Here is a 12,401-nt window from a genome sequence, read left to right as displayed (position 1 = left end):
AGATACTCCATTCCCTTGGGCAATAATGTGATTGACGGGGTGCTGACACAGTTTTCACCCAACTGCGCAATCTTATACGCTTCAACAACTTCACGTGTTAGGCGATCACTGTGTTTACTGTGTTTCTGTGTTCTCTGTGTCACTGTGCTTCAGCGCTGTGTGTGTTCCCTTCCTGTGTGTCCTGTGGTTTTGGCGCTGTTTTTTTCTAACCTGTTAAAAAAGGCTGGTGCAATATACTATAACAAGCATGAAGTTATAAGACAATATAAGACTGATTTGAAGTTATAACTCTGCTCATTGCCTTATCTCAAAACTGCATGGTCATTGTGCATGCCGCAAATATCATGCCGAACTTGCAGCTCACATTAGCACAAGCAAACACTAACACTGACAGCTCACTGCTTCCAAGCAGTTGCTGATGTGCTGAAAAAAATTAAATACGTGTTTCCAAAAGCAATAACAACTTTTGTGCTACAATTCATTCCTTGAACTGTGATACTAATATCGTACCAGATTTTTTTTAACAACTCGGTTAACATTAGCTGGGACACCCTGTCAAAATGTAATGAAAACATGTTCGAATCTAAATGTGGCATCGGCTGAACTTGCAGAGGCAAAGGGATGTACCTAAAGGCTGCTGTAAATTAACAGAAGTTAGTGTTCTTGCAATGTATTCATATCTTCAAAAACCAAGAAAACACCAATAAATGTGACGGGCTATGTACTCACTAAAAGCAGCAAAATGAAAACTCACTTCGAATTCATGCTCCACGTGAAATGTTACCCGTCCATTTTCTGTAGAAGGCAAAATAACAGAGAACACATTATCACGCTGCATAAAGAAAAATAACATCAGCCTTTGTATTGACAAACACAGTGCAAGAAAAACGAAACGAATACACACAAAGAATTATGCCTTAAGGGTCAGTCTTCATTACAATAAAAAAACTAAGTGTGCATACATGAACAAGTATTAAAGTGCAGCGGGGCAATGTGTTGAAAATAGGGTCCTGAATAAAAAAAATAGGAGAGAACAGCTTATTCTTTTTTTTTTCATAGAACTGCAAAGATTGTGTCAGCAAAAGCCACACTTGCCCTGCTTTCAATCACTCTTGTGTTCCACATATTAGGCATCCTCTTTTTTAACTATATTTTCCACGTGATCCATTGAACTCATCCTTGCGCGCGCGCACACACACACATTATATATATATATATATATATATATATATACCTGCCAACCTCACAGCATGAAAATTCGGGAGACCGCAGCGGGGAAGGGGGGGGGGTTCTTTTTGCGTAGCGGAAATTACTGAGACTGGAGACTGACATCAGAAAGGAATAAGGATGTTTGTTTTGAGCTGCTTGAACCAAACTTCTTTACTTGTGAAGGCACCAAGGCAGTTTCATTTTTCAAATGAGCAACTTTCATTTTGTTGGCCCCCTAACGGCTAGTGGATGCGCAAAGATTGTTCGTGCACGTTACTGGTCTATTGTAAGGGTTTGGAACTGTCAACCACAAGGGCGGCGCCAATGGGGGGTATGGGGAGGGGGGGGGGCTGGAGCCCCCCCAAAATTTCTGCCTGCCCCCCCTTTGCCCCCCCCAAGGAGCAAGTATAGTCAAAACACAATGCATACGTTCCCAGCCTCCCTGCCCCCCTGAAGCAACTCACTTGTCACGGGTGCCCCCCCCCCCCCCAGTAAAAAAATCCTGGTGCCGCCCCTGGTCAACAACCAGTAGTGTTATGCAGATCTAAGCCACTATGCTTAAACCGAAAGCACATGGGATTTCTGTAGGATTACTTAATTTTTGTTGAACACAAATGTAATGAATGTACCAGCCGTTTTCAGCATGCTAGCGGTTAAATGAAGCCTTATTATACGATTACAGAACACTTGTTTTGCTGTAATCGCAGTCTATGCGTTTATTTTAACACTGCTGCCACAATCCAAGCCACGTTGATTCATGAAAAAGAGACGATAAATGCACGCCTTCACAGCGCAGCACATGTGAGACATCCTAACAACAATACAGCGGCATGGTACGACCAGCACGGAGGGCTGCATGGCATAGTGCATGAGTTGAAACAGACGAAATTGAAGCTGGCGCCGCAAGCAGCGCCACCGGGTGCCCTTTTGGATGTATGAGAAAAAAAAGCAAAAAAATACTCTCTGACGCAACCAAAAGCTGCCTCAAGTGCGTAAAATACAATTTCAAGTTATGCATGTTTGTTTTTCAGCAAAACAAGTCTACCCTGCGAGGATTTCTTGTCCTACCAATAGACTGAACCACATCGCCGTTGGGTGACACTAGCGGTCATTCTTTCACGATTTTCAACATCAAATTAAAAATATAGTCTTTTTTTTATGGGACAAAAGCATGCTCGTTGCCACTGATGCAACAAATGATCTTTTCATTTTCACCTCAACCAGAAAAATGTTTCCGAGCGGTAGACAGTCCCTTTAACAGTGAACCTGTCTGTACATATTTTCCAGCACAGACAAGCAAAAAGTATGAACTAACCGAATAACGCGATGATGCAGTTTGAATTAAGCGGCTTTAAAACACACAGATAACATACTGGGCTAGTAAAACTGAAATTGGTATGAATTAACAGAAAGTTCGAGTTATCAGGGTTTGCAGGTGTATTTTTGATACCGCGAATTCCTATGCCTAAGGGCAGGCTTTCGAAATAAAAAAAATTATCATGAGTCTACTATATTATATATATGGGTGTGCGTTTGCGCATTTGAGGAAATAAAACTTCATGGTATAATTTTTGTAAGAAAGAGCACATGAAAAATAAAAATGTATTTCTGCATAGTATAAAACATCATATGAGAACAATGATGTGCATATTACTTACGGCGCATATTACTGTGCAATTCGTATGTTACTTACTTAGAAGATAAATCTACTAAAACAAAAAGAAGTTATGAACTTATGACATGGAAATTAGCCACCAGACGACAAGCTAACATTTCAAAGTGTCAGAGAACTTGCCAATTCTGTGCGATCTCATTTGGGAAGGCAAATCAGACGACACAAGACGATACTGGATGATCTGATCCAGCCTTTGCAGAGTGCTTTTTCTTTCTGCAGGGGTGATAGGATCAGGAGGCACAATCTTGTCCTGTGGGCATACAATACAAATAATGTATGGGTTGAAATGCACAAACATTTACACATAAAACTGTGATGACACTCTGTTTCAGGCAGGCAAATGAACTGTAGATAAAGCACCGTGACTTTTCACATATTAGTGCAGTGCAGAAGTGCATGCATGCACAGGTAGAAACAGTAACAGAAAAGGCAATGAGGGCACTGAGAAGGAAATAGTGCAGCATACATTCCACTGCAAGTTGATACGCAATAACAGCGTGGGAAGCTCATACTGGAAACAAAAGTGCAAACCATAAAAAAATAATTTCTGAACTCTCTCTTTTTTTTTCTTTTTTTTTTTGTTCCACACATACCACTGAAGCTCTTACACAACAATAGACCGTAACTAGAAAGCCTAAAACCCATTAATGAAGTAACTCTCAGAGGGAGCCAAGAGCACTTTCTTCCGGTCAACATTGCAAAATGCATTTCAACACAAGCCTCGTGGGGCTGTCACAGAAGCATTAAATAACGCTTACCCGAATGCACGTGGGCAGCCTCGAGTATGTGCCCAATGTCAGAACCTCGACAGCACAAGGTATATGGAAGCTAGGCAACCTGCATGGAGACCAAACAGAGATTAGCAGTTAAAGACAGACATATGTATATCAAAATTACTGTTATAAAGAGCAGCCTATAAATAAAAGCATAGAACTTTTCCACAACCCAAGCCTTCACTGAGTGTCCAAAAATGAAGTGTCAAAACACTTGATGGTCTATCGTGCAATCGAACTTCCGTCTTCAAGTTTTTCCTAAATTCTACAGCAAATGCACCATCGTGCCCCTAAACAGCAAACACAGTAGTTGATAAAATCACAAATGATTTGAACTGGACGAGGACTTTTAACTACTGTCAACAACAGTGAAGTTGCTGAGCATCACATCCAAGAACTTGAGCTGAATGTTGCCATAGCCAACATACATGTGACAATAACGAACATTTTAAAAGCTCATTTTAACAGCCTGCATATGTAATAGGTGGAACACCCACCTTGCTTGCACAAGCGTCTCTCTCGCCATCATGGCCAGAATGTCCGCTGTCTCCACAAACAGCATGTTCTGCTTGTCCAAAAATCCTACGATGCTCTTCAGAGGCAGAAATACAAGGAAACATTTATCACAGGTTAGCATTGCTGAAGCACACCAAGATACACTAGCAAATTACATGTGGAAGTGGCCTCATAGATCACAAGTTTCTGCTTGCAATGATCATCAAATAGATCAGTAAATACTCACACTGCCATTCTGTTAACAGGCAACATGCATATGTATACAACAACACCGCAGTTCTTAAAGCTAAATACTGCAGTCATTCTACATGCCAGAGAAATTTAGCCATAGCATCCACGAACAAAAGAATGCAATGCTATGAAGAGAAATTATCACTCCAGAACCAGAATTTTCAACATAAGTATGAGATGAGTATTTTTACAAGTATTATTAGAAATGAAAATGAAGGTCAAAATTTAATTTGCAAATTTTTTGCCAGAACTTCAGCACCTGAATTTCAGTGCCACATCACAGATTCCAAAGTCATTTCCTGTATTTTGATCAGATTGGTTCAATGAAATTTCCTGAAACTTGCATTGTTGTCTCTGGCTCCTTTAAAACACAATGTAGACCATTTTTACCGATAAAGAATTACGTAGGTCATAGCAGATATCGTCAAAATTTATGCGGTCATGCAAGTTCACGCAGGAACCTCACAGTGCTAGTTCCCCTAGCATCTTCTCATGGTAAGAGTGGTGCTTTTGGTATGGTGAAAGGGTAATTAACTAATACGAGAAAAACGTCTTCTCTTTCTCGTGCTCCTTTAGTGTGATGCAGAAAGAAATTTCTGGGGACAGAGAATGCAAGGACACTTACTGCACATTTTTCCACTTTGGCTGCGCTTGCTGCCCACTTGACAAGTGCAAGCAGCCGAACAAATAACTGCCGTGTACTGCTGGCAAACTGCACAATCTCAATCTTTCGTTCCACGTCTGTCTTGCGAGGAAGCCTAGAAAAGGAGGAGTGCAAACCGTGAGTTGTCGAACCTCATGGCAGTTCATGACTAGAGCTGAAGGAATAATGGTACAATGGGCTGCTCATTTAGTAGCACTCCAGAGTGCTCTAGAGACACGCGTCACATTCGGATGGTCGAAATCGAGCACTCTGCTGCCGCTTCTTTTGGAGCACCACGCTCCACCTCAAAGCATTCTGGGGTGCTCTCATTTCGACGTCACAGCGCGACCGAGAGTTGATCACGTGATCGCTCCTGTTTCTTTTTTTTAACCCGATAGCATTAAAGAGCCTGTGTCGCAGAAAATGCAGTGTTAGTGTCGTTGGTTGTGAGTGAAAAATCGGCACTGTCTGTGAGTGAAAAATCCCGATAGATGCAAAGATTAAAAATCCCGATTCAAGTCTGAATCGAACCATGGGATTCTGTGTGGCAGTCAAGTATTCTACCACAAAGCCACACCAGTGTTTGAAACTGCTTCAGAAAAATACCCTATACAGTCGTCACATCAGGCAAGGAGTCACGTTAAGAGATGTAATATTGCATGGCAGAAGCACAGGATCGCAACCAGGTGTCACACCATGTGCACTGCATAATGAGTGGGTGGCTGAGGGCTTCCAACTCATTACAAAGGGCTGAGCACCATCACCATCAGCCACAGCATCAATAAAGTGTGCAGCTATGTATGTGTGTATCATCTTACACATGCATAGTGGGCATTTCACAATTATAACTGCAGTAGGCACTCTAGGAGAGTTTACAATGGCCAATGTCGGGCACAGACGTTTATGCTAGCCCAAAAACTGAAAGAAGGAGAACACCCGCCACAGTGGTCTAGTGGTTATGGTGCTCGACAGCTGACCCACAGGTCACGGGATTGAATCCCGGCCGCAGCGGCAGCAGTTTCGATGGAGGCGAAAATGTTTGAGGCTCGTGTACTTAGATTTGGGTGCACATTAAAAGACCCCAGGTGGTCAAAATTCCCGGAGCCCTCCAACATGTCGTGGTTTTGGGACGTTAAATCCCAACAATAAAAAAATAATGATAATAATAAAATGAAAGAAGAAGAGCTTCTGAATTCCTGGTTTACTTCCTATAAGGTGCTTCACATTAAAAACAGTGTATCAATCGATTTCACTGAAATTTCACAAATGGAAAAATGAAAAGTGTGTGCCACACTGCATGAATACAAGTGCTTAGTTTTGCTCACAAAAGATTAGCACACGCCCCTATATGCTTGAAGCAAACAAAGACCTTTCAAACAAACATCACTCAATACACTGCTCCTAAATTTTGTTCACTGTCAACATGAACTACTTATAGGACACATCAAGGCATTTGTAAAAAGAAAGATTGTCATCAAGGAGGCAATGTCATTAAATATCAATTTTCCCTCTTTGTTGATATCACAGATGTAGCAAGCAGTTAAAATGTAGCATTAATTTATGTCTATATTGTAACTTGTGATGCAATGTTAATTACAAACTAACTACTTTTAACTATCAATCACGTAGCTTTACTTTAAAAACTTTATCACTCATCACTTCACGACTTCTTTGAAAGCTTGTCAGTAATCCGTATAAAAGGCATCACGCGTGCAAATGTGCAGCTTTCACCATTTTGCAATCTTTAATTTACCAAATATCAGATTGGCGTAACATGCCATCAGGTATGCCCACAGATATTAGTCCCCACCCATTTCCATACACTTTTACTCTTGCAAACTAAAATGCATTTATCTTATTTTTTGGCATGATTATTTGCAGGTCAGTTATTTGTAGAGCTGTGCGAATAGGAAAATTTTGGGTGCGAAGCGAATTCGAATATTGAAGTGTGAGTGCGAATCGAATATTTTTCGAATATTTCTCAAATATTTCTAGAATGTTTCTCGAATACTTCGACGTGAAATTGCAGAAAAAAAAGTTAGAGAGGATTCCTAAGCATCTTCTTATGAGATAGCAACATGAAAGTGTTTCTTTTTTGCTAGGTTGATGAAGCGCTGGTGGGGTGGTGTTTCATAGTTGTCTTATTAAGAACGAGGCAATGTAGACGTCTAATTGTATTTATGTACATGATATGGTGCAACCAAAGTGTTGCCGACAACACTTTACACGTGATAGGCAAAGATGCCATTTCCTCAGCCTCTCCTCCTCTTTCAACTTCTGTGGAAGCCCAACTGATGTGGCGGACAAGGGTGTGCTCCCTTCAAGTCCGGAGTTCCAAATCTGCCTCATAGACGTCGATATATAAGAACATCTGAAATTTTGGATGCTAAAAAGCTTCGGCGTCCGATTTTTCGGACTCCCTGCCCAAATTTCAGGTCCAAAACAGCATTAATTGAGCCCCCACCTCTGCCACATCTTTCATCTCCATGTTGGAACCAGCGTTTTCTTGAGTTCATACATTTGCTACCGTAGCGGAGCTTGAAAGGCAGCTTTGCCGCAATACGGCGGTGTGATGAGGTGAAGCATATTGAAAATCTAGGGACCACTTCCAATCGGACGTTGACTGTCTCTTGGCAAAGTTCGACCGTAACGGAGTTTAAAAGGCAGCTTTGCCGCAATACGAGAGTATAATGGGGTGAAGCACATTGAAAATCTGAAGGGGTCACTTTCAATTGGACGTTGACTGTATTTGTTTTTGGGAAGTTCGAATAGTTCGAATAGTAAAATTGCAGTGCGAATCGAATCGAACAGCAAACACTATTCGAAAAATATTCGAAATTTCGAATATTCGCACACCCCTAGTTATTTGTAGAGTTGCTTCTCCTCTATTGCTTTTCTTCACTAACCTATAAATAACTGCCCATGATCAATAGTCGTGTACACATCACCCCCACATTTTAATTTTTGCACTAACTTTATCAAGCTACTCCATGCTCCACCTGAGCATTTCATCGTCATCATTGTAGTTACAAACGTTCCTTATTTACTATCCCTGTATTATGACACCCTATGCAATACACTCCAAGAAGGCCTTAGTAAACACTCACAGCTCAGCAAGCACAGTCAGTTCATGATAAGTTCTTTGCAAGATGAAGTCAATGAGCCTCCCCAAGGGTATGCTCCCTGCACCCCCTGGGGATATGTTGGCCACCTGCATAGACATCTTTGCACCCCACTCTGGTCACTGCATCACTGCAAAATGTCACAACACAAAAGCATTGTTAAGAGCACTCTGCGACCACAGCAGTGCGACAGGCACTGCACAGGCTTAACCGGCAAGCTTTATATGAATCACCACATATCCTATTGCCGCAGCGTCTAACGTAGCTGCGATAGGATCGATGAAATTTAATGCAAGCAAAGTACAAGCCACCTTTCACACAATGTGCAGCTTACAGTACACGGATAGACCCAGCATACATTATGGAAGGAGTTTCCGTATGGCAAGTAAGCACTGCTAGAAGAACCTTTTCAACCAGGGGCATGGCGCGAATAGTGTGGCGTGGTCACATTTCTGCCGAACATCCGCTCTTTGTCCTCCACCTCCACCCGGGCCAACACGTTTTGTGTGATTTTTGGCTTGTGCCCTTAATACGTCACACGACAATAGTACTGCTGTTGGTTTTTGGTTTTGTACCTTTTTGCTTATTTAATATTATTTTCAAGCTTGCTGGGAAGTTCTACTATCAGGCGCATGACAGGAGCAAATCGTTTCAAGAGCATAGAGTCGTAATTACCTAGACATGGCAAAAAAATTGGTGGAGTTTGCCTTAACAGTTTCATAAAGGTTTTAATGTGGCAGCAGTCTCACAAAACTGGCAGTGGCATAGTTGACATCAAATGCCAAACAACAACCAGCAGCAGTCTATGTTACAGCCCTGAATTGACTTGGCACTTGCTTATTAAGGCATACAAAACTTAAGTCACTGTTTGAATCTAATTCAAAGAGACAAGTTTTTTGCATAGTTTACCTTCGACAGGAATCAGTAATTTTTTATATTCTTATACTATGTTGCATTGGCTCAATATTGGAGGCTGGCTAGAAGGTGCCTAAATTCATAAATGTTTTTGAGGGTATGACATTTGGGCCATTTTGCCTAAAAATCAATTTTAGCATCCATTTTTATGAGTACAGCAGACTGTCGTTAAATGGAACCTGAGGGAACCAGGAAAATTTGCTTTGTTTACCAAGAGTTTCGTTTACTGAGAGATGAACAGGGGCGCAGAATCCACGTACGAAACCAATCATATCAAAGGCAGTTGTTCCATTTAAGCAGCAGTTCAGTTTAAGAGATTTCCATTTACTGAGAGTCTACTGTAGTGCATGCCATACCACTTAAAAAAAAATTTTAAGGAAAAACACGTGCCTACGTGCACAGCTTGGATATTTTGAAGCATACAAAAAAGCCCCAGGCAGGATGTAAAACATTTTTTATGTCGTGGGAAGATTGCAGACAGTGGCAAATGGGCAAAACGTATGTGTAGGATCCTGAAAGATTTCCACATACGGCTTCGCTGATGTACATGTTGCCAAGGCTGAGATACATTTGTGAAAGTTTTTGTTTTTCCCTCTTTCCCATACCTCCCTTCCTAGGGGCACACCTCTCCTTCAATGCTTTCCCTATGCAGGGCAGTACGCAAGCAGCTATATGCATGCCAACAGAAACTTTCTGTACTTCATTAAAGAGCTTCCTCACTTTCTCTACAAGGTTTGCTGACATGAAAAATAACTTTGGATAAGAGGTTGAAGTTGAAATCTCTGAAGCTTCACATGCTGGAACTACAATTTATGGGGCATGATGTAATGAATATCTTCAAATTATTTAACAACCCAATGACATTTTTCGCATTAATAAATCCACATTATCATTTTGTCCTCACTGAAGTACTGCTGCTGTGGCAGGATCAAATGACTCTGTTTATAAGTATTGTTACAAAAAGTAACGTAAGATGTGAAATCTCGTATCTAGTCTCGTATTCGCAAAAATCTTGGAGGCCATACTTTACATTTTGTTGAATCCCGGGCAGTGGCGCTGCAAATGACTTCACTCACTGTCAAATTCTATTTTACTTCACATTTCACGTTACTTTTTGAAGCAACACATAGCAACTGAAGCTAGTTTTAAGAAACAAAGGGAACTCAATACAGCTATAAAAGGTGACACTAAGAATAAAAACCCACCACCTACAGCTGCAATTCGAACCCGGGCCTTTTGGGTGGGAAAACTCACTTTCTACCCCTGCACCACTTTGGCGGAGCCGCGCCCAACTCTTAAACGATGACACATTGAAAACTACCAATCACAGCGCCACAAGCGGATTGACCCTGTTTGGGCTTCACTTTTCGAAGCTCGTTCCGAGCACTCCCCTGTTCTAGTACACTCTAATTTGGCTGCCTGCCGACCATGCGTGACTTACTTCAGTGTCCATCCCCTCTCTCCTCACTTTTTTTAATGTCTGCCTTTGTTTTTAAAAATTCGATTGACCGTTCAAAGCGTTTATGACATGCATATAAGCAATACAAGTGAGAGTAATATGCAGTACAACTAAAAACACCTAGGATTTAAGACATAACATCATCATGTCAGCCTGTGAGAGACCTCAATGGGCGAGTAATCTGCAGGTGCTCAGTATTTAATACGAAAGCCCTAGCATTCACACTCAGTCATAATCCACGCTCGCCAGAGCAGCAAGTTGACGAATGCACTATGGTGCGCCACAGAGCTATTTCGCTGACCACAAATCTGAGTTATTTTTTACAGCTGGGAGCGCCAATGTGGGCTTCCGCAAATCCAGTGTCCCCTCCGCACTTGCTAGCATGGTTACACGTACACAAATGCAAACATTTATGAATTTCTTTGCTATATTTCTGTGCACTACGATGCGATTCGATTTGAAGACAACCAATGCATCGTCCATGTAAAATGTACCGCACAAGTAAAGGGATCCCTTGCTAGGAATGAAATGCAAAGTGCATGAGCTTAGGCAAAATTACACGCTGCTGATCATGCTTACAAACACATTAGTATGTTTGCGTAGCACGTAAGACGACGGGACTTTGAAGTTTCCTAACGCACCGCGGTTATTGTAAACACGAACACGACACACATTTGACGACAGCTGAGCGAGATCCACAAGCCCTTCATAAAATACAAAAGTCGATTTCTGTAAATGAGCGAAAAGGAGCCTAATTTGCGCGCAGTATTATAGTCGGCGTTAATGTGTGCCAAATGAGAGAGAGCAAAAGCTGGTAACTACAAGACGGCGTGTGCAGAACAGAGGAAGCGTACATACTTGTTTCAAATACGTCGTCAGACTGAACTTGCCAAGTTCTCACAAAACAAGCACGTCACACAGATAGAGAAGTGAGCAGCTCATGAATAAGGAGAAAAGTGAAAACAAGTCACAAGAAAACAGGCCATTCCTGAAAATAAATAACTAAAAACAGCAGTTAAAGATGCAGGCAATGAACTATCTACACCGCTGCATACTCCATCTTCTTACTGGCGTACGGCGTACTAACAAACGGATCCGGAAACTGCAACAATGCGTGTGCAGTTAGTGAAGGCAAGGTTCAAACTGCTAAAAGTGTATATTTTACTTAATATTTGTCACAAATAGCGTGTGTACAAGTATATAACTATCAACTACTCACAATTATAAAAAAGTCAGTTTCGGTTTCGACCAAGTCGCGACCACTCTCGGCATGTTTGGCCATATGGTTTTGCAAAGGCCAGTACACGCAAGGGTTCTGGACTAACTCAAAGACTTGGTTGCACCAAATTTAGCGTTTATTTTCTATGTTTAGCCCACATTTTGTCTGGCACACAGTAGCTTCGAAACTTGTGTAAAAACAATTTGAACATGCATGCTCTGCAGTCTGAGTGCGCAGTCAACCAAGCGACAAAAGCACAGCGTGCTGATCAGAACCGTTCAGGCCTCCAGTAATGAGGCGACCACATCGGCAACTATGGTTCATCTTCTGTCTCCGGTTTCGGCGAAGCTGCCTTGAAGTAGTAGTCCATGAGAAGGGCACCGGCTATCGCTTTGCTGCGAATGTTGTCATCCCTGCTGTCCAGGTACTTCTCGAAAAAACTTAGCACCTGCTGGTTCGGGAAGTCCTTCATACACATGTCGCTGCGAAGAACCTTGCACAGAGCCGTGAGGATGCCGGCGAGCTGCATGCTGTCGGCCTCGTCGGCGAGGAACAGCATAAGCTCGGTGGTAGCTCGCATGTCCAGAGCGATCATCATCTCCAGCAATTCAGACATTTTAGAGCGTACCAGGCTGTTGG

The 12,401-nt window shown here is 41.9% G+C and overlaps 1 protein-coding gene across 1 annotated transcript in view; it reads right to left on the bottom strand.

Annotated features, from left to right (window-relative positions):
• LOC119388208 (mediator of RNA polymerase II transcription subunit 14) overlaps nt 1-11,643 on the bottom strand; it is a 103,222-nt gene extending 91,579 nt beyond the window's left edge. Inside the window, exons 1-7 of the mRNA XM_037655873.2 lie at nt 11,402-11,643; nt 8,155-8,299; nt 5,030-5,162; nt 4,155-4,249; nt 3,643-3,721; nt 3,005-3,134; nt 755-795 (exon numbers count right to left, since the gene is read on the bottom strand). Of these exons, the coding sequence (XP_037511801.1) occupies nt 755-795; nt 3,005-3,134; nt 3,643-3,721; nt 4,155-4,249; nt 5,030-5,162; nt 8,155-8,270 (594 nt within the window). The 5' untranslated portion in view covers nt 8,271-8,299; nt 11,402-11,643. The remainder of the gene's footprint in view (nt 1-754; nt 796-3,004; nt 3,135-3,642; nt 3,722-4,154; nt 4,250-5,029; nt 5,163-8,154; nt 8,300-11,401) is intronic.
• Between the last annotated feature and the right edge of the window lie 758 nt (nt 11,644-12,401).

This window comes from Rhipicephalus sanguineus, chromosome 3, assembly GCF_013339695.2.
Source record: "Rhipicephalus sanguineus isolate Rsan-2018 chromosome 3, BIME_Rsan_1.4, whole genome shotgun sequence".
Lineage (NCBI taxonomy): Eukaryota > Metazoa > Arthropoda > Arachnida > Ixodida > Ixodidae > Rhipicephalus > Rhipicephalus sanguineus.
Note: the sequence above shows the minus strand (reverse complement) of the source record. Positions and strands in the feature narration are given on the sequence as shown.